This window comes from Salmo salar, chromosome 12 (genome assembly GCF_965601325.2).
Source record: "Salmo salar chromosome 12, fSalSal1, whole genome shotgun sequence".
Classification (NCBI taxonomy): Eukaryota; Metazoa; Chordata; class Actinopteri; order Salmoniformes; family Salmonidae; genus Salmo; species Salmo salar.
In genome coordinates, this window is record NC_138302.1 from 4,214,051 (window position 1) to 4,237,377 (window position 23,327).

Consider the following 23,327-nt stretch of genomic DNA (forward strand, 5'->3'; position numbering starts at 1 on the left):
CCATTCTGATACTGGAACTATGAATTTATAATACCAGTTTATTATACACCCCCCCATTCTGATACTGGAACTCTGTATTTATAATACCAGTTTATTATACACCCCCCCCCCCCCCCCCCCCCCATTCTGATACTGGAACCCTGTATATATAATAACAGTTTATTATACACCCCCCCCCCCCATTCTGATACTGGAACTCTGTATTTATAATACCCGTTTATTATACACCCCCCCATTCTGATACTGGAATTCTGTATTCATAATACCAGTTTATTATACCACCCCCCCATTCTGATACTGGAACTCTGTATTTATAATACCCGTTTATTATACACCCCCCCCCCCCATTCTGATACTGGAACTCTGTATTTATAATACCAGTTTATTATACACTCCCCCATTCTGATACTGGAGCTCTGTATTTATAATACCAGTTTATTATACACCCCCCCCCCCCATTCTGATACTGGAACTCTGTATTTATAATACCAGTTTATTATACAACCCCCCCCATTCTGTTACTGGAACTCTGTATTTATAATACCAGTTTATTATACACCCCCCCATTCTGATACTGGGACTCTGTATTTATAATACCAGTTTATTATACACCCCCCCATTCTGATACTGGAACTCTGTATTTATAATACCAGTTTATTATACACCCCCCCCCATTCTGATACTGGAACTCTGTATTTATAATAACAGTTTATTAAACAACCCCCCCCCCCCCCCATTCTGATACTGGAACTCTGTATTTATAATACCAGTTTATTATACCCCCCCCCATTCTGATACTGGAACTCTGTATTTATAATTCCAGTTTATTATACACCCCCCCCCCCCATTCTGATACTGGAACTCTGTATTTATAATACCAGTTTATTATACACCCCCCCCATTCTGATACTGGAACTCTGTATTTATAATACCAGTTTATTATACCCCCCCCCCCCCATTCTGATACTGGAACTCTGTATTCATAATACCAGTTTATTATACACCCCCCCCCCCCCCCCCCCCCATTCTGATACTGGAACTCTGTATTTATAATACCAGTTTATTATACACCCCCCCCCCCATTCTGATACTGGGAACTCTGTATTTATAATACCAGTTTATTATACACCCCCCCCATTCTGATACTGGAACTCTGTATTTATAATACCAGTTTATTATACACCTCCCCATTCTGATACTGGAACTCTTTATTTATAATACCAGTTTATTATACCCCCCCCCAATTCTGATACTGGAACTCTGTATTTATAATACCAGTTTATTATACCCCCCCCCCCAATTCTGATACTGGAACTCTGTATTTATAATACCAGTTTATTATACACCCCCCCCCATTCTGATACTGGAACTATGAATTTATAATACCAGTTTATTATACACCCCCCCATTCTGATACTGGAACTCTGTATTTATAATACCAGTTTATTATACACCCCCCCCCCCCCCATTCTGATACTGGAACCCTGTATATATAATAACAGTTTATTATACACCCCCCCCCCATTCTGATACTGGAACTCTGTATTTATAATACCCGTTTATTATACACCCCCCCATTCTGATACTGGAATTCTGTATTTATAATACCAGTTTATTATACCACCCCCCATTCTGATACTGGAACTCTGTATTTATAATACCAGTTTATTATACACCCCCCCCCATTCTGATACTGGAACTCTGTATTTATAATACCAGTTTATTATACACTCCCCCATTCTGATACTGGAGCTCTGTATTTATAATACCAGTTTATTATACACCCCCCCCCCCATTCTGATACTGGAACTCTGTATTTATAATACCAGTTTATAATACACCCCCCATTCTGTTACTGGAACTCTGTATTTATAATACCAGTTTATTATACACCCCCCATTCTGATACTGGGACTCTGTATTTATAATACCAGTTTATTATACACCCCCCCCCATTCTGATACTGGAACTCTGTATTTATAATACCAGTTTATTATACCCCGCCCCCCCCCCATTCTGATACTGGAACTCTGTATTCATAATACCAGTTTATTATACACCCCCCCCCCCCCCAATTCTGATACTGGAACCTCTGTATTTATAATACCAGTTTATTATACACCCCCCCCCCCCCCCATTCTGATACTGGAACTCTGTATTTATAATACCAGTTTATTATACACCCCCCCTCCCCCCCCATTCTGATACTGGAACTCTGTATTTATAATACCAGTTTATTATACCCCCCCCCCCCATTCTGATACTGGAACTCTGTATTCATAATACCAGTTTATTATACACCCCCCCCCCCCCCAATTCTGATACTGGAACTCTGTATTTATAATACCAGTTTATTATACACCCCCCCCCCCCCCCCCCCCATTCTGATACTGGAACTCTGTATTTATAATACCAGTTTATTATACACCCCCCCCCCCCCCCCCCCCATTCTGATACTGGAACTCTGTATTTATAATACCAGTTTATTATACCCCCCCCCCAATTCTGATACTGGAACTCTGTATTTATAATACCAGTTTATTATACCCCCCCCCCAATTCTGATACTGGAACTCTGTATTTATAATACCAGTTTATTATACACCCCCCCCCCATTCTGATACTGGAACTATGAATTTATAATACCAGTTTATTATACACCCCCCCCATTCTGATACTGGAACTCTGTATTTATAATACCAGTTTATTATACACCCCCCCCCCCCCCCCCCCATTCTGATACTGGAACCCTGTATATATAATAACAGTTTATTATACACCCCCCCCCCCCCCATTCTGATACTGGAACTCTGTATTTATAATACCCGTTTATTATACACCCCCCCATTCTGATACTGGAATTCTGTATTTATAATACCAGTTTATTATACCACCCCCCATTCTGATACTGGAACTCTGTATTTATAATACCAGTTTATTATACACCCCCCCCCCCCCCCCATTCTGATACTGGAACTCTGTATTTATAATACCAGTTTATTATACACTCCCCCATTCTGATACTGGAGCTCTGTATTTATAATACCAGTTTATTATACACCCCCCCCCCCCCATTCTGATACTGGAACTCTGTATTTATAATACCAGTTTATAATACACCCCCCCCATTCTGTTACTGGAACTCTGTATTTATAATACCAGTTTATTATACACCCCCCCATTCTGATACTGGGACTCTGTATTTATAATACCAGTTTATTATACACCCCCCCATTCTGATACTGGAACTCTGTATTTATAATACCAGTTTATTATACACCCCCCCCCATTCTGATACTGGAACTCTGTATTTATAATAACAGTTTATTAAACAACCCCCCCCCCTTCCATTCTGATACTGGAACTCTGTATTTATAATAACAGTTTATTATACACCCCCCCCCCATTCTGATACTGGAACTCTGTATTTATAATACCAGTTTATTATACCCCGCCCCCCCCCATTCTGATACTGGAACTCTGTATTCATAATACCAGTTTATTATACACCCCCCCCCCCCCCAATTCTGATACTGGAACTCTGTATTTATAATACCAGTTTATTATACACCCCCCCCCCCCCCCCATTCTGATACTGGAACTCTGTATTTATAATACCAGTTTATTATACACCCCCCCTCCCCCCCCATTCTGATACTGGAACTCTGTATTTATAATACCAGTTTATTATACCCCCCCCCCCCCATTCTGATACTGGAACCCTTTTTTTATAATACCAGTTTATTATACCCCCCCCCCTAATTCTGATACTGGAACTCTGTATTTATAATACCAGTTTATTATACACCCCCCCCCATTCTGATACTGGAACTCTGTATTTATAATACCAGTTTATTATACACTCCCCCATTCTGATACTGGAGCTCTGTATTTATAATACCAGTTTATTATACACCCCCCCCCCCCCCCATTCTGATACTGGAACTCTGTATTTATAATACCAGTTTATTATACACCCCCCCCATTCTGATACTGGAACTCTGTATTTATAATACCAGTTTATTATACACCCCCCCATTCTGATACTGGAACTCTGTATTTATAATACCAGTTTATTATACACCCCCCCCCCCCCATTCTGATACTGGAACTCTGTATTTATAATAACAGTTTATTAAACAACCCCCCCCCCCCCATTCTGATACTGGAACTCTGTATTTATAATACCAGTTTATTATACCCCCCCCCCCATTCTGATACTGGAACTCCGTATTTATAATACCAGTTTATTATACCCCCCCATTCTGAAACTGGAACTCTGTATTTATAATACCAGTTCATTATACACCCCCCCCCCCCCCCATTCTGATACTGGAACTCTGTATTTATAATACCAGTTTATTATACACCCCCCACCCCCCCCATTCTGATACTGGAACTCTGTATTTATAATACCAGTTTATTATACCCCCCCCATTCTGATACTGGAACTCTGTATTTATAATACCAGTTTATTATACACCCCCCCCCCCCCATTCTGATACTGGAACCCTGTATTTATAATACCAGTTTATTATACCCCTACCCCCCCCCCCCCCATTCTGATACTTGAACTCTGTATTTATAATACCAGTTTATTATACACCCCCCATTCTGATACTGGAACTCTGTATTTATAATACCAGTTTATTATACCCCCCCCCCCCCCATTCTGATACTGGAACCCTGTATTTATAATACCAGTTTATTATACACCCCCCCATTCTGATACTGGAACTCTGTATTTATAATACCAGTTTATTATACACCCCCCCCCCATTCTGATACTGGAACTCTGTTTTTATAATACCAGTTTATTATACACCCCCCCCCCCCCCCCCATTCTGATACTGGTACTCTGTATTTATAATACCAGTTTATTATACACCCCCCCATTCTGATACTGGTACTCTGTATTTATAATACCAGTTTATTATACCCCCCCCCCCCCATTCTGATACTGGAACCCTGTATTTATAATAGCAGTTTATTATACACCCCCCCATTCTGATACTGGAAACTCTGTATTTATAATACCAGTTTATTATACACCCCCCACCCCCCCATTCTGATACTGGAACTCTGTATTTATAATACCAGTTTATTATACCCCCCCCATTCTGATACTGGAACTCTGTAATTTATAATACCAGTTTATTATACCCCCCCCCCCCATTCTGATACTGGAACTCTGTATTTGTAATACCAGTTTATTATACACCCCCCCATTCTGATACTGGAACTCTGTATTTATAATACCAGTTTATTATACCCCCCCCCCCATTCTGATACTGGAACTCTGTATTTATAATGCCAGTTTATTATACCCCCCCCCCCATTCTGATACTGGAACTCTGTATTTATATTTAGGGGTCGCTAAACAAAGGAACACAACACTTATTTGTCATAACTCATCGATATCACGTTGAAATCAATTGTGCCGAGAGGAGGGAGATGAGGTTGCACGTCCTGTTAAAACTAACAGCTCAAAAACCACACAGCATCTGGGAATAATGTGTACATCACTGGTTAGAGGACAATTTGTAGAAGTGTAGCATTTTTTTTCAAGTGGGTCGTCAACGCGGTAAGTGTAGCGCAACACTTTTTATTAATCACATAAATAGTAACTCTTTAATTTGACATTGTTGGAAGAGATAGAGACCCTGTCAAAACAAAGATCCTAAACGGTCAAATAAAGATGTTTATTGAAATTACATGGTGCCCAAAGAATATATAATAGTACAAGAAAGTGCCTAAATAAAAGGTGAAAAGAACAGTTGGGTCCTCAGGCCATGATCACTATGAATAGGCACCAGGCTTCTATTTCACTGGTAATTGCATGTCACATGATCTCAGATCATGATCAGTGTGAATAGGCACCAGGCTTCTATTTCAATGATAATTACATGTCACATGATCTCAGGCCATCGTCATTGTGAATAGGCACCAGGCTTCTATTTCAATGGTAATTACATGTCACATGATCTCAGGTCATCATTAGCGTGAATATGCACCAGGCTTCTATTTCGCTGGTAATTGTATGTCACATGATCTCAGGTCATGATCAGTGTGAATAGGCACCAGGCTTCTATTTCAATGATAATTACATGTCACATGATCTCAGGCCATCATCAGTGTGAAAAGGCACCAGGCTTCTATTTCAAATGGTAATTACATGTCACATGATCTCAGGCCATCGTCAGTGTGAATAGACCACCAGGCTTCTATTTCAAATGGTAATTACATGTCACATGACGGGGCAAGAAAACCCATCAGAACATCTATAAATCAGTACCTAGTACAACAGAATGCATGCTCTACATTATATATACCAAATATACAAAAGCAGACAGAGAAACATCATAAATGATTGCTTATACATGGGAACGTTTTCCCTCGGGAATAAATACAAACAGGATGGTGAGAGAAGAGAGCTAGAGACATCACTAGATGGAGGTATGGAACACCAATACGAGGCTACACACACCAATTACAGAAAACACTCTAATATTAATTCATCATCAAGCCATTCTTTAGGGGGGGGGGGGGTGGGGGGGGGGGGGGGGGGGGGAATGAGCCTTAAACACCCTGTACATTTCTACTGAGAGCATCATCAAGCCATTCTTTAGGGGGGGGGGGGGGTCCCTCAAACCCCCTGTACATTTCTACTGAGAGCATCATCAAGCCATTCTTTAGAGGGGGGATGAGCCTTAAACACCCTGTACATTTCTACTGAGAGCATCATCAAGCCATTGTTTGGGGGGGGGGGGGGGGGGGGGGTGAGACTAAAACCCCCTGTACATTTCTACTGAGAGCATCATCAAGCCATTCTTTGGGGGGGGGGGATGAGACTCAAACCCCCTCTACATTTTCAGCCTCTGTTTTACTACTACACACAAGTGCTTCAGTCTTAGAAATGGTGTGAACGGAAATCACTTCTTCAGAAATGTGGGATTGCGCACTAGAAGCGTTTAGGATACTGCTCTCGTCTGTAGGTTTTGTTTACTAAAGTAGCGGACAAGGAAAGACCGGGAGCGAAGGCGCACAAGGAAGGATATCTCACTCAGTATATATATTTTACATTGTGACATTATTAATTAAAATACTCCTACTACAACGTTAAAACATTCTAGATTGTGACATCATTAAAATACACCTTCTACAACATTCTACATTGTGACATCATTAAAATACGCCTTCTACAATGTTAAAACATTCTACATTGTGACATCATTAAAATACGCCTTCTACAATATTAAAAACATTCTACATTATTTGATTGATATCATGAAACAACTCCTTCATGTATTTTCTGATGTTTAATCAGAGATCTTTTACCAGAGTATCTCTTCCCACATTGATCACAACTACAATATTTACTTCCTGTGTGTGTTCTCTGGTGTGATATCAGCCAGTTTGGCTGAGTAAAATTCTTCCCACATTCATTTCAACTATAAGGATTCTCTCCTGTGTGTGTTCTCTGGTGTGTAGTCAGATGGCTAGATGTAGTAAAACGCTTCCCACATTGATCACAGCCGTAAGGTTTCTCTCCTGTGTGTGTTCTCTGGTGTATAGTCAGACTGCTAGATGTAACAAAACTCTTCCCACATTGATCACAGCTGTAAGGTTTCTCTCCTGTGTGTGTTCTCTGGTGTATAGTCAAACGGCTAGATGTAACAAAGCACTTCCCACATTGATCACAGCTATGAGATTTCTCTCCTGTGTGTGTTCTCTGGTGTATAGTCAGCTGGCTAGATGTAACAAAACTCTTCCCACATTGATCACAGCTATAAGGTTTTTCTCCTGTGTGTGTTCTCTGGTGTATAGTCAGGCTACTTGAGTGAGTAAAACTCTTCCCACATTGATCACAGCTATAAGGCTTCTCTCCTGTGTGTGTTCTCTGGTGTGATTTTAAATGTCCTGAAGAAACAAATCTCTTTCCACAGTCAGAGCAGTGGTAAGGTTTCACTCCTGTGTGTGTTCTCTGGTGTGTAGTTAGCCGTCTAGATTCAGTAAAACTCTTCCCACATTGATAACAGCTATAAGGTTTCTCTCCAGTGTGAATTCTCTGGTGTGATTGTAATGTAGATGATTTTGAAAAGGTCTTCCCACAGTCAGAGCAGCTATAAGGTTTCTCTCCAGTGTGAATTCTCTGGTGTGATTGTAATGTAGATGATTTTGAAAAGCTCTTCCCACAGTCAGAGCAGCTATAAGGTTTCTCTCCTGTATGGATTCTCTGATGTATTTTAAGGTCTGCTGAAGAGGTGAATCTCTTCTCACAGTCAGAGCAACAGTGAGGTTTCTCTCCAGTGTGTATTCTCATGTGTGCTGTCATGCTGCGTGAGTGAGCAAAACTCTTCCCACATTGATTACAGCTATAAGGCTTATCTCCTGTGTGTGTTCTCTGGTGCAAAGTCAGCAGTCTAGATGTAGTAAAATTCATCCCACATTGATCACAGATATAAGGATTCTCTCCTGTGTGTGTTCTCTGGTGTATAGTCAGACGGCTTGATGAAGTAAAACTCTTCCCACATTGACAACAGCTATAAGGTTTCTCTCCTGTGTGTGTTCTCTGGTGTGTTTTCAGGCTGCTTGGAACATTAAAGCTCTTCCCACAGTCAGAGCAGCTATAAGGTTTCTCTCCTGTATGGATTCTCTGGTGTCTTTTAAGATCTGCCGAAGAGGTGAGTCTCTTCCCACAGTCAGAGCAGCAATGAGATTTATCACCTGTGTGAATTCTCTGGTGTAGTTTCAGTGAATCTGATCTTGAGTAACTCTTCCCACAGTCAGAGCAGCAGTGAGGTGTCTTTCCTGTGGGTCTTTGCTGGTGTTTCTTGAGGTGTCCTGATGTGGAGAGACTCTGCTCTGCCTCGTCAGCATCATGATGTTGTTGAGGCTCCCCAGAGGATCCACTATAGTCATGTCTCTCTCCTGTGTGAACAACAAAGTCAGACCGATGGTTAAAGGCCCACAACAGCAGAAATCCACTGTTTATTTTAGCTGAAAGGTGATGCCCGTGATGTACAATTTAAGTCTGTAATGAATGTTTAACTTCTTCGGGCTATGGGGCAGTATTCGGAAGTTTGGATAAATGAGGTGCCCAAAGTAAACTGCCTGTTACTCAGGCCCAGAAGCTAGGATATGGATATAATTGATAGTATCGGATAGAAAACACTCTAAAGTTTTCAAAACTGTTAAAATAATGTCTGTGAGTATAACAGAACTGATATGGCAGGCAAAAACCAGAGGAAAATCCATCCAGAATAATTTTTTTTGAGCTCACCTCTGATTACAATGGCTGGGAATGGGAATATAAAAGGAAGTCCTCCCAGATTGCAGTTCCTAGGGCTTCCACTAGATGTCAACAGTCTTTAGAAAGAGTTCTAGGCTTGTTTTTGAAAAATGAGCTAGAATTTGTAGTTTTTGTGGCTCCCATTTTGGCTGTAGTGTTTGTAGCACGTTCCGGTGAGTGCGCGTACTTCGTTATTTATGTCCGGTAATGGTCTCCGGTATTCTCCATCTTAAATGTTATCGTATATTTACATATTAGGGTACCTGAGGATTGATTAGGAATGTTGTTTGACTTGTTTAGAAGTTTATTGGTAACTTACGGGATTCATTTTGTATGCATTTTGAACGAGGGAAACCGGTGGATTACTGAGTCAAGCACGCCATTGAAACATGCTTTTTTGGGATATAAAGAAGGACTTTATCGAACAAAAGGACCATTTGTTATGTAGCTGGGACAGTGGTGATTGCAACCAGATGAAGATCTTCAAAGGTAAGTGATTTATTATATCGCTACTTCTGACTTTCGTGACGCATTTGCTTGGTTGGAAAATGTATGTAATGCTTTAGTGTGCGGGGCGCTGTCCTCAGATAATCGCATGGTGTGCTTTCACCGTAAAGCCTTTTTGAAATCTGACAACACGGCTGGATGAACAAGAACTTAAGCTTTTAAATGATGTATGACACTTGTATTTTCATGAATGTTTAATATTAGGATTTATGGAATTTGAATTTGGCGCTCTGTAATTTCACCGGATGTTGGCCAGGTGGGACGGTAGCATCCCAATGATCCGCAAGAAGTTAAATGCTTTTACAAAGTTATTTGAAAACTGTCTTAACCTCTTACAGCCCTTTGGGGATAGGGGGCAGTATTGACAATTTCTGAAAAAATATGTGCCCATATTAAACTGCCTCCTACTCAAACTCAGAAGCTAGGATATGCATATTATTTGGATAGAAAACACTCTGAAGTTTCTAAAACTGTTTGAATGATGTCTGTGAGTATAACAGAACTCATATGGCAAGCAAAAACCTGAGAGAAATCCTACCAGGAAGTGGAAATCTGGATGCATGGGCTCTCTTCAAGTCATTCCTAAGGCTTCCACTAGATGTCAACAGTCTTTAGAAAGTTGTTTGAGGCGTCTACGATGAACAGAGACCAAATGAGAAGCCTGGGAAGTTTGTCACCCAGAGAACGACATCACTTCACTGGCGCGCGTTCACGAGAGAGGTAGTTCTGTTCCAAAATGTTTTTCAAGACACAGGAATGGTCCGGTTGAAATATTACTGAATCTTCACGTTCTAAAGGCCCTAAAGATTGATGTTTTACAACGTTTGACATGTTTGAACGAACGTAAATACAACTTCTTTTTACTTTTCATCGTCACATTTTCCGCGCGCTTCCTACATTTGGAGTAGCTGAACTGAACACGCAAACAACAAGGAGTTATTTGGACATAAATTATGGAGTTTATCGAACAAAACAACATTTATTGTGGACCTGGGATTCCTGGAAGTGCCTTCTGATGAAGATCAAAGGTAAGGGAATATTTCTAATGCAACTTATGATTTTAGATGACCCCAAAATGGCAGATATCTGTATTGCCTAGTGTATTTTTCTGAGCTCAGTACTCAGATTATTGCAAAGAGTGCTTTCCTCGTGAAGCTTTTTTGAAATCTTTCACAGCGTTAGCATAAAGGAGATGTTCATCTATAATTCTTTGAATGACAGTTTAATATTTTAGCAACGTTTATGACAAGTATTTTTGTAAATTGTGGTGCTGATTCACCGGGAGTATTTGAGGGAAAATATTTTCTGAACGTCACGCGCCAATGTAAAATGCTGTTTTTATATATAAATATGAACTTTATCGAACAAAAAATGCATGTATTGTGTAACATGATGTCCTAGGAGTGTCATCTGATGACGATCGTCAAAGGTTAGTGCTTCATTTAGCTGTTTTGGGGGTTTTTGTGATGCATGTAGTTGCTTTGAAAATGGCTGTGTGGTTATTTGTGTCGATGTACTCTCCTAATATAATGTAATGTTTTGCTTTCGCTGTAAAGCCTTTTTGAAATCGGACAACGTGGTTTGATTCAGGAGAAGTGTATCTATAAAATGGTGTAACATAGTCCTATGTTTGAGAAATTGAAATGATTAGATTTGTGGTTTTGAATGTGGCGCTCTGATTTTTTACAAACTCTCAGTGTAATAAGCATTAGCATTCTAGCTAACAGCTTTGCTACCAGCCTATGTCAATAAGCGTTAGCATTCTAGCATTCTAGCTAACAGCTTTGCTACCAGCCTATGTCAATAAGCGTTAGCATTCTAGCTAACAGCTTTGCTACCAGCCTATGTCAATAAGCTTCAGCATTCAAGCTAACAGCTTTGCTTCCAGCCTATGTCAATAAGCGTTAGCATTCCAGCTAACAGCTTTGCTACCAGCCTAAGTCAATAAGCGTTAGCATTCTAGCTAACAGCTTTGCTTCCAGCCTATGTCAATAAGCGTTAGCATTCCAGCTAACAGCTTTGCTACCAGCCTAAGTCAATAAGCGTTAGCATTCCAGCTAACAGCTTTGCTACCAGCCTATGTCAATAAGCGTTAGCATTCTAGCTAACAGCTTTGCTACCAGCCTATGTCAATAAGCGTTAGCATTCAAGCTAACAGCTTTGCTACCAGCCAATGTCAATAAGCGTTAGCATTCTACCTAACAGCTTTGCTACCAGCCTAGCGTTAGCATTTAAGCTAACAACTGCTGCATCCAAAATACATATTTTGCAATTATCACAACATTTTTTACATGTTTCTTTTTTTTACATTTTAGTCATTTAGCAGACGCTCTTATCCAGAGCGACTTACAGTAGTGAATGCATACATTTCATACAATTTCATACATTTTTTTCTGTGCTGGCCCCCCGTGGGAATCGAACCCACAACCCTGGTGTTGCAAACACCATGCTCTACCAACTGAGCTACAGGGAAGGCTACAACCAAATAGTCTCTTAGAGACTGTTCAAGAAATAATCAAAACAACAATTGTAAGTCTATGACAACCCCAAAAACGGTTTATTGTTTAGCAGTAATACCCTGGTAAATCTAGACTGTTGAATGGTCCCAGCAGTAATAACCTGGTAAATCTAGACTATTGAATGGTCCCAGGTGGTGAACAGCAGTAATACCCTGGTAAATCTAGACTGTTGAATGGTCCCAGCAGTAATAACCTGGTAAATCTAGACTGTTGAATGGTCCCAGGTGGTGAACAGCAGTAATACCCTGGTAAATCTAGACTGTTGAATGGTCCCAGGTGGTGAACAGCAGTAATACCCTGGTAAATCTAGACTGTTGAATGGTCGCAGCAGTAATAACCTGGTAAATCTAGACTGTTGAATGGTCCCAGGTGGTGAACAGCAGTAATAACCTGGTAAATCTAGACTGTTGAATGGTCCCAGCAGTAATAACCTGGTAAATCTAGACTGTTGAATGGTCCCAGGTGGTGAACAGCAGTAATAACCTGGTAAATCTAGACTGTTGAATGGTCCCAGGTGGTGAACAGCAGTAATAACCTGGTAAATCTAGACTGTTGAATGGTCCCAGGTGGTGAACAGCAGTAACACCCTGGTAAATCTAGACTGTTGAATGGTCCCAGGTGATAACATAGACCTACTGTAGGACCCATAACTTCACCTAACAACAACATAGACCTACTGTAGGACGCATAACTTCACCTAACAATACAACAGGTGTAGACCTTAACTTGAGATGCTTACTTACAAGCCCTTAACCAACAATGCAGTTCAAGAAAGTTAAGAGTTAAGAAAATATTTGCTAAATAAACTAAACTATAAAATAAAAAGTACACAATCAGAACCTAACAATAACGAGGCTATATACAGGGTGTACGTTACCGAGTCAATGTGTGGAAGTACAGATCAACCAGACCGGACACTGCTGAAAAATCAACCAGACTAGACCCTGCCGAAAAATCAACCAGACTAGACCCTGCTGAAAAATCAACCAGACTAGACCCTGCTGTAAATCAACCAGACTAGACCCTGCTGTAAATCAACCAGACTAGACCCTGCTAAAAAAATCAACCAGACTAGACCCTGCTGAAAAATCAACCAGACTAGACCCTGCTGTAAATCAACCAGACTAGACCCTGCTGTAAATCAACCAGACTAGACCCTGCTGTAAATCAACCAGACTAGACCCTGCTGTAAATCAACCAGACTAGACCCTGCTGTAAGTCAACCAGACCCAATCAACCAGACTAGACCCTGCTGTAAATCAACCAGACTAGACCCTGCTGTAATTCAACCAGACTAGACCCTGCTGTAAGTCAACCAGACCCTGCTCTAAATCAACCAGACTAGACCCTGCTGTAAACCAACCAGACTAGACCCTGCTGTAAAATCAACCAGACTAGACCCTGCTGAAAATCAACCAGACTAGACCCTGCTGTAAATCAACCAGACTAGACCCTGCTGTAAATCAACCAGACTAGACCCTGCTGTAAATCAACCAGACTAGACCCTGCTGTAAGTCAACCAGACCCTGCTGTAAATCAACCAGACTAGACCCTGCTGTAAACCAACCAGACTAGACCCTGCTGTAAATCAACCAGACTAGACCCTGCTGTAAATCAACCAGACTAGACCCTGCTGTAAATCAACCAGACTAGACCCTACTGTAAGTCAACCAGACCCTGCTGTAAACCAACCAGACTATACCCTGCTGTAAATCAACCAGACTAGACCCTGCTGTAAATCAACCAGACTAGACCCTGCTGTAAATCAACCAGACTAGACCCTGCTGTAAGTCAACCAGACTAGACCCTGCTGTAAGTCAACCAGACCCTGCAGTAAATCAACCAGACTAGACCCTGCTGTAAATCAACCAGACTAGACCCTGCTGTAAGTCAACCAGACCCTGCAGTAAATCAACCAGACTAGACCCTGCTGTAAGTCAACCAGACTAGACCCTGCTGTAAGTCAACCAGACCCTGCAGTAAATCAACCAGACTAGACCCTGCTGTAAATCAACCAGACTAGACCCTGCTGTAAGTCAACCAGACCCTGCTGTAAATCAACCAGACTAGACCCTGCTGTAAACCAACCAGACTAGACCCTGCTGTAAAATCAACCAGACTAGACCCTGCTGAAAATCAACCAGACTAGACCCTGCTGTAAATCAACCAGACTAGACCCTGCTGTAAATCAACCAGACTAGACCCTGCTGTAAATCAACCAGACTAGACCCTGCTGTAAATCAACCAGACTAGACCCTGCTGTAAATCAACCAGACTAGACCCTGCTGTAAGTCAACCAGACCCTGCTGTAAATCAACCAGACTAGACCCTGCTGTAAATCAACCAGACTAGACCCTGCTGTAAGTCAACCAGACCCTGCTGTAAATCAACCAGACTAGACCCTGCTGTAAACCAACCAGACTAGACCCTGCTGTAAATCAACCAGACTAGACCCTGCTGTAAATCAACCAGACTAGACCCTGCTGTAAATCAACCAGACTAGACCCTGCTGTAAGTCAACCAGACTAGACCCTGCTGTAAGTCAACCAGACCCTGCAGTAAATCAACCAGACTAGACCCTGCTGTAAATCAACCAGACTAGACCCTGCTGTAAGTCAACCAGACCCTGCAGTAAATCAACCAGACTAGACCCTGCTGTAAGTCAACCAGACTAGACCCTGCTGTAAGTCAACCAGACCCTGCAGTAAATCAACCAGACTCTACTGTAAATCAACCAGACTAGACCCTGCTGTAAGTCAACCAGACCCTGCAGTAAATCAACCAGACTAGAACCTGCTGTAAGTCAACCAGACTAGACCCTGCTGTAAGTCAACCAGACCCTGCAGTAAATCAACCAGACTCTACTGTAAATCAACCAGACTAGACCCTGCTGTAAATCAACCAGACTAGACCCTGCTGTAAATCAACCAGACTAGACCCTGCTGTAAATCAACCATAGCCTATAGACAGAAACTAAAACAGGAAACGCCAGTGCTCAGGTCTGTTCAACGCTGGTCCGACCAATCGGATTCTACGCTTCAAGATTGCTTCGATCACGTGGACTGGGATATGTTCCGCATTGCAGCGAATAACAACATTGATGTATACGCTGATTCGGTGAGCGAGTTTATTAGCAAGTGCATCGGTGATGTTGTACCCACGGTGACTATTAAAACATTCCCCAACCAGAAACCGTCGAATGATGGCAGCATTTGTGCAAAACAGAAAGCGCGAACCACTGCTTTTAATCAGGGCAAGGTGCCCGGAAACATGACCGAATACAAACAGTGTAGCTATTCCCTCTGCAAGGCAATCAAACAAGCTAAGCGTCAGTATAGAGACAAAGTAGAGTCGCAATTCAACGGCTCAGACACGAGAGGTATGTGACAGGGTCTACAGTCAATCACGGACTAGAAAATAAAAAACAGCCCCGTCGCGGACCACGATGTCCTGCTCCCAGACAAACTAAACAACTTCTTTGCTCGCTTTGAGGTCAATACAGTAACAACGACACGACCCGCTATCAAAACCTGCGGACTCTCCTTCATAGCAGCCAACGTGAGTAAAACATTTAAACGTGTTAACCCTCGCAAGGCTGCCGGCCCAGACGGCATCCCTAGCCGCGTCCTCAGAGCATGCGCAGACCAGCTGGCTGATGTGTTTACGGACATACTCAATCAATCCTTATCCCAGTCTGCTGTTCCCACATGTTTCAAGAGGGCCACCATTGTTCCAGTTCCCAAGAAAGCTAAGGTAACTGAGCTAAATGACTATCGCCCAGTAGCACTCACCTCCGTCATCATGAAGTGCTTTGAGAGACTAGTCAAGTATCATATCACCTCCACCCTACCTGACACCCTAGACCCACTCCAATTTGCTTACCGCCCCAATAGGTCCACAGATGACGCAATCGCACTGCCCTATACCACCTGGAGAAGAGGAATACCTATGTAAGAATGCTGTTCATCGACTACAGCTCAGCATTTAACACCATAGTACCCTCCAAACTCGTCATTAAGCTCGAGACCCTGGGTCTCAACCCCGCCCTGTGCAACTGGGTCCTGGACTTCCTGATGGGCCGCCCCCAGGTGGTGAGGGTAGGAAACAACATTCCACCCTGCTGATCCTCAACACTGGGTCCCCACAAGGGTGTGTTCTCAGCCCTCTCCTGTACTCCCTGTTCACCCATGACTGCGTGGCCATGCACGCCTCCAACTCAATCATCAAGTTTGCAGACGACACTACAGTGGTAGGCTTGATTACCGACAACGACAAGACGGCCTACAGGGAGGAGGTGAGGGCCCTCGGAGTGTGGTGTCAGGAAAACAACCTCACACTCAACGTCAAAAAAACAAAGGGGATGATCGTGGACTTCAGGAAACAGCAGAGGGTGCACCCCCCTATCCACATCGACGGGACAGTAGTGGAGGAAAGTTAAGTTCCTCGGCGTACACATCACGGACAAACTGAAATGGTCCACCGGGTTAATGACAGTACTGATGTTGGTGTTCTGAATCAATTCAAAATGACTCTTTATTGAAGAGCCAGGTTAATGAGAGAACTGACTTGGTGTTCTGAATCAATTCGAGGTGACTCTTTATTGAAGAGCCAGGTTAATGAGAGAACCGACTTGGTGTTCTGAATCAATTCAAGGTGACTCTTTATTGAAGAGCCAGGTTAACCTCCCTTGGCAAGGTGGGACGCTTGCTAGTCAACAGCCAGTGGAATTGCGTGGCGCGAAATACAAATACCTCACAAATGCTATAACTTCAATTTCTCAAACATATGACTATTTTACACCATTTTAAAGACAAGACTCTCGTTAACCTGTTGGGTCTAGGGGGCAGCATTTGCACGTCTGGATAAAAAAAATGTACCCGATTTAATCTGGTTACTAATCCTACCCAGTAACTAGAATATGCATATACTTATTATATATGGATAGAAAACACTCTAAAGTTTCCAAAACTGTTTGAATGGTGTCTGTGAGTATAACAGAACTCATTTGGCAGGCAAAACCCTGAGACATTTTCTGACAGGAAGTGGATACCTGATGTGTTGTATTGACTTTAAACCTATCCCATTGAAAAACACAGGGGTTTAGGAATATTTTGGCACTTCCTATTGCTTCCACTAGATGTCACCAGCCTTTACAAAGTGTTTTGAGTCTTCTGGAGGGAGATCTGACCGAACAAGAGCCATGGAACGGTGATGTCCCATTAGACACCTGGCGCGCTACTTCATGTTGGGTACCCTCGTTCCAATACGTTATAAAAGGCTATGCATTCGTCCACCTTGAATATTATTCATGTTCTGGTTAAAAAAGGCCCTAATGATTTATGCTATACAACGTTTGACATGTTTGAACGAACGGAAATATATTTTTTCCCCTCGTTCATGACGAGAAGTCCGGCTGGCTTACATCATGTGCTAACGAGACGGAGATTTTTGGACATAAATGATGAGCTTTTTTGAACAAAACTACATTCGTTATGGACCTGTGATACCTGGAAGTGACATCTGATGAAGAGAATCAAAGGTAATGGATTATTTACATAGTATTTTCGATTTTAGATCTCCCCAACATGACGTCTAGTCTGTATCGCAACGCGTATTTTTCTGGGCACAGTGCTCAGATTATTGCAAAGTGTGATTTCCCAGTAAGGTTATTTTTAAATCTGGCAAGTTGATTGCGTTCAAAAGATGTAAATCTATAATTCTTTAAATGACAATATAATATTTTACCAATGTTTTCTAATTTTAATTATTTAATTTGTGACGCTGACTTGACTGCCGGTTATTGGAGGGAAACGATTTCCTCAACATCAATGCCATAGTAAAACGCTGTTTTTGTATATAAATATGAACTTGATAGAACTAAAAATGCATGCATTGTCTAACATAATGTCCTAGGAGTGTCATCTGATGGAGATTGTAAAAGGTTAGTGTATCATTTTAGCTGGTTTTATGGTTTTGGTGACCCTGTCTTTGACTTGACAAAACATTACACACAACTCTTGTAAATGTACTGTCCTAACATACTCTAAATTTATGCTTTCGCCGTAAAACCTTTTTGAAATCGTAAAACGTGGTTAGATTAAGGAGATGTTTATCTTTCAAATGGTGTAACATAGTTGTATTTTAGAAAAATTTGAATTTTGACATTTATTTGGATTCAAATTTGCCGCTCTTGAAATGCACCTGCTGTTGATGGAGTGCACCACAGGTGGCACGCTAGCGTCCCACCTAGCCCCAAGAGGTTAATCTAACCACACTGTCCGATTTCAAAAGGCTTTACAGTGAAAGCAAAACATTAGATTATGTGAGGAGAGTACCCTGCCAAAAATAATCACACAGCCATTTTCAAAGCAAGCCTATATGTCACAAAAACCAAACCACAGCTAAATGCAGCACTAACCTTTGATGATCTTCATCAGATGACACTCCTAGGACATTATGTTATACAATACATGCATGTTTTGTTCAATCAAGTTCATATTTATATAAAAAACCAGCTTTTTACATTAGCATGTGATGTTCAGAACTAGCATACCCACTGCAAACTTCCAATGAATTTACTTAATTACTCACGATTAACGTTCACAAAATACATAACAATTATTTTAAGAATTATAGATACAGAACTCCTTTATGCAATCGCGGTGTCAGATTTTAAAATAGCTTTTTCGGCGAAAGCACATTTTGCAATATTCTGAGTACATAGCCCGGCCATCACGGCTAGCTAATTTGACTCCCACCAAGTCTGGCCCTCACCAAACTCAGATTTACTATAAGAAAAATTGGATTACCTTTGCTGTTCTTCGTCAGAATGCACTCCCAGGACTTCTACTTCAACAACAAATGTTGTTTTGGTTCGAAATAATCCATAGTTATATTGAAATAGCTCCATTTTGTTCATGCGTTCAGGTAACTATCTGAAGGGTGACGCGCGAGCACATTTCATGACAAAACATGTCAAAATATTCCATTACCGTACTTCGAAGCATGTCAAACGCCGTTTAAAATCAATTTTTATGCGATTTTTCTCGTAAAATAGCGATAATATTCCAACCGGGCGACGTTGTATTCTTTCAAAGAGAGAAAGAAAAACATGGAGAATTCACATGAACGCGCATCTCCAGTGTCACTGTTCTCAGCCTGACCAGTAACAAAATCTCCTGCTGTTTTTCGCCCAGAGACTGGAGAGACGTCATTCCACTTTCTGGCGCCTTCTGGGAGCCAATGGAAGCCTTAGAAAATGTCACGTTACAGCAGAGATGCTGTATTTTTGATTGAGATGCCCTAGAAGGAGAACAAATTGTCAGACAGGGCACTTCCTGTATGGAATCTTCTCAGGTTTTGGCCTGCCATATGAGTTCTGTTATACTCACAGACACCATTCAAACAGTTTTAGAAACTTTAGAGTGTTTTCTATCCAAATATACTAATTATATGCATATTCTCGTTTCTGGGCAAGAGTAGTAACCAGTTTAAATCGGTTACGTTTTTTATCCGGCCGTGCAAATACTGCCCCCTAGCCCCAACAGGTTAATGAGAGAACTGACTTGGTGTTCTGAATCAATTCAAGGTGACTCTTTATTGAAGAGCCAGGTTAATGAGAGAACTGACTTGGTGTTCTGAATCAATTCAAGGTGACTCTTTATTGAAGAGCCAGGTTAATGACAGTATTGATGTTAGTGTTCTGAATCAATTCAAAATGACTCTTTATTGATGTTGGTGTTCTGAATCAATTCAAAATTACTCTTTATTGAAGAGTCAGGTTAATGACAGTATTGATGTTAGTGTTCTGAATCAATTCAAAATGATTCTTTATTGAAGAGCCAGGTTAATGACAGTATTGATGTTGGTGTTCTGAATCAATTCAAAATGACTCTTTATTGAAGAGCCAGGTTACTGACAGTATTGATGTTAGTGTTCTGAAACAATTCAAAATGACTCTTTATTGATGTTAGTGTTCTGAATCAATTCAAAATGACTCTTTATTGATGTTGGTGTTCTGAATCAATTCAAAATGACTCTTTATTGATTTTGGTGATCTGAATCAATTCAAAATGACTCTTTATTGATGTTGGTGTTCTGAATCAATTCAATGTGACTCTTTATTGAAGAGCCAGGTTAATGACAGCTCTGACTTGGTGTTCTGAATCAATTCAAAATGACTCTTTATTGAAGAGCCAGGTTAATGACAGTACTGATGTTGGTGTTCTGAATCAATTCAAAATGACTCTTTATTGAAGAGCCAGGTTAATGACAGCTCTGACTTGGTGTTCTGAATCAATTCAATGTGACTCTTTATTGAAGAGCCAGGTTAATGACAGTATTGATGTTAGTGTTCTGAATCAATTCAAAATGACTCTTTATTGAAGAGCCAGGTTAATGACAGCTCTGACTTGGTGTTCTGAATCAATTCAATGTGACTCTTTATTGAAGAGCCAGGTTAATGACAGCTCTGACTTGGTGCTCTGAATCAATTCAAAATGACTCTTTATTGAAGAGCCAGGTTAATGAGAGAACTGATGTTAGTGTTCTGAATCAATTCAAGGTGACTCTATTGAAGAGCCAGGTTAATGAGAGAAATGACTCGGTGCTCTGAATCAATTCAAGGTGACTCTCTGTTAGAAGCATTCTATTGTTCTAACTCATAAATGTGAAAACTGTTTACACAGCGTAACTTAATAATAAGCAGCCCACGTATCCATTATGGCCATTTCCCTCTTTGGAGTTCAAATTAAACAAATAAAACATCTGGTTGTCATACCGATAACAGGTTTTATTCTCAGCCAATCAGTTGTTATTGACAGTGTTGTGATAGTCCCCACTAAACGAGAACAATTTCAAAGCTGCAACAACAACAAAAACTTTGGTGTTGAGGTTACCATCAAGATAAAACAACCTTTTTTAAATGTTTTCACTACCTTTTCTAGATAAGTGATTATACTTTATGTAAAATGGAACAATATACCAGGAGGTGTCAGAGAAAAGGCTCAAAAATTGTCCGAGACTCCAGTCACCCAAGTCATAGACTGATTTCTCTCTGCTATTGCACGGCAAGCAGTACCGGAGTGACAAGTCTAGGTCCAAAAGACTCATTAACAGCTTCTACCTCCAAGCCATAAGACTGCTGAACAATTAATCAAATGGCCACCCGGACTATTTACATTGACCCCCCCCCCCCCCCCCGCTGCTACTCGCTGTTTATTATCTATGCATACCCCAGCACATTGACTCGGTACCCCCTGTATATAGCCTCGTTATTGTTATTTTATTGTGTTACTTTTTACTTTCGCTTATTTGCTAAATATTTTGTTAACTCTTTTTGAACCGCAATGTATTGGGGTGGCAGGGTAGCCTAGTGGTTAGAGCGTTGGACTAGTAAACAAAAGGTTGCTGGATCGAAACCCTGAGCCGACAAGGTACAAATCTGTCGTTCTGCCCCTGAACAAGGCAGTTAACCCACTGTTCCTAGGCTGTCATTGTAAATAAGAATCAAATCAAAGTTTCTTTGTCACGTGTGCCGAATACAACAGTGAAATGCTTACTTACTGGATTTAACGTGTGTAAATAAAACAACAGTAAAAGACATTTGAAAATAAGAGTAGCAAGGCTATATATCTCGTATACAATTCGGTTACCTGTTCAGGATGTGTTCTTCACTAACTTGCCTAGTTTAATAAAGGTAAAATTCAATGTTGGTTAAGGGCTTGTGAGTAAGCATTTTCATGGTAAGGTCTACACTTGTTGTATTCGGCGCGTGTGACAAATACAGTTTGATTTGATAGCATATTTTGTGGATATGAACGACTATTTCTTATCAATTAAAAATCTGGGTACTTTTCATAGCTTTTGTCACATCAGTTGAACAGCTGCGCCTGTTCTTAAGACAGTACTTACTGGTGTTAATCAGATCGCCTGTCTCCTCGTCTTTCAATGTGACAGTTATCTCTCCTTCCTTCTTCACTTCAAAAACTGCATCCTCCTCTTTCTCTTCCTCCTCTTCTTTTACAGTAACATCCTCCTCCTCTTTCACTCTGAACTCGTCTTCCTCTTCTTTCACTGAAACGTCTTTCTCTTCTTTCACTGTAACAGCCTCACCTTCCTCCTCTTCTTCTTCTTGTTTTACTGTGACATCCTCCTCCTCTTCCTCCTCTTTCACGACAACGTTCAGCCACAGACCCTCTTCCTCCGTCCAGCAGACCTCCTCCTCCTCCTCTTCTTCAACAGGAGGCGAGTAGCTTGGTGACCTCATGGTCGGGGATGTTAGCTAACAGTTAGCTAGCTAGGCTAATGCTAACTCAACCAGCCAGCTACGTTAGCTAGCTAGGCTAATGCTAACTTAACAACCAGCCAGCTACGTTAGCTAGTTAGGCTAATGCTAACTTAACAACCAGCCAGCTACGTTAGCTAGCTAGGCTAATGCTAACTTAACAACCAGCCAGCTACGTTAGCTAGCTAGGCTAATGCTAACTCAACCAGCCAGCTACGTTAGCTATCTAGGCTAATGCTAACTTAACAAGCTAGTTAGCTGACCAATAACAACGTAAATAGGAAATTAAATGGGGTAACTAGCTAAACGACAGAAATGTGTTCAAAACACAGTGGCTCATATATCAGAAAACGTCTTAAGAGCTTGAACGTTTCCGCTATGTTGGCTAGCAAGCTACCGCGATGGCTGACCAGCTGTTGTTGTTGTTCTTCTTCTTTTAGTTTCTATTTAACCGACCGACAGGTGCCAACACCGCCCCCTACTGTACTGGAGTGGGAGACCGGTTACGACCTACCAATACCGCTATATTCTTCTCTTATCTAACCCTGCATTTCTAACTCAATAAAAATAATTCCCTTACAAACTAAACTACTCCCATCACCACCCACCCAATCCCCATTCTCCCAGTCCAAACGGTCTCTGACCCTGTCATACAACCTAGATATGGAATTACTGGTCACTTTAATAATGTTTACATATTGCTTTACTTATCTCATATATAATATA

General features: G+C 41.2%; 1 protein-coding gene across 1 annotated transcript; it reads right to left on the reverse strand.

Moving 5' to 3' along the window:
* Positions 1 to 6,551: 6,551 nt before the first annotated feature.
* Positions 6,552 to 23,073, reverse strand: LOC106564555 (uncharacterized). Its single transcript, XM_014130689.3, has 2 exons — positions 22,229 to 23,073; positions 6,552 to 8,929 (listed from the first exon to the last, which is right to left on the reverse strand). Exons 1-2 carry the CDS (start codon positions 22,581 to 22,583, stop codon positions 7,446 to 7,448), a joined length of 1,839 nt encoding a protein of 612 aa, XP_013986164.1. The 5' UTR covers positions 22,584 to 23,073; the 3' UTR covers positions 6,552 to 7,445.
* Positions 23,074 to 23,327: the final 254 nt, after the last annotated feature.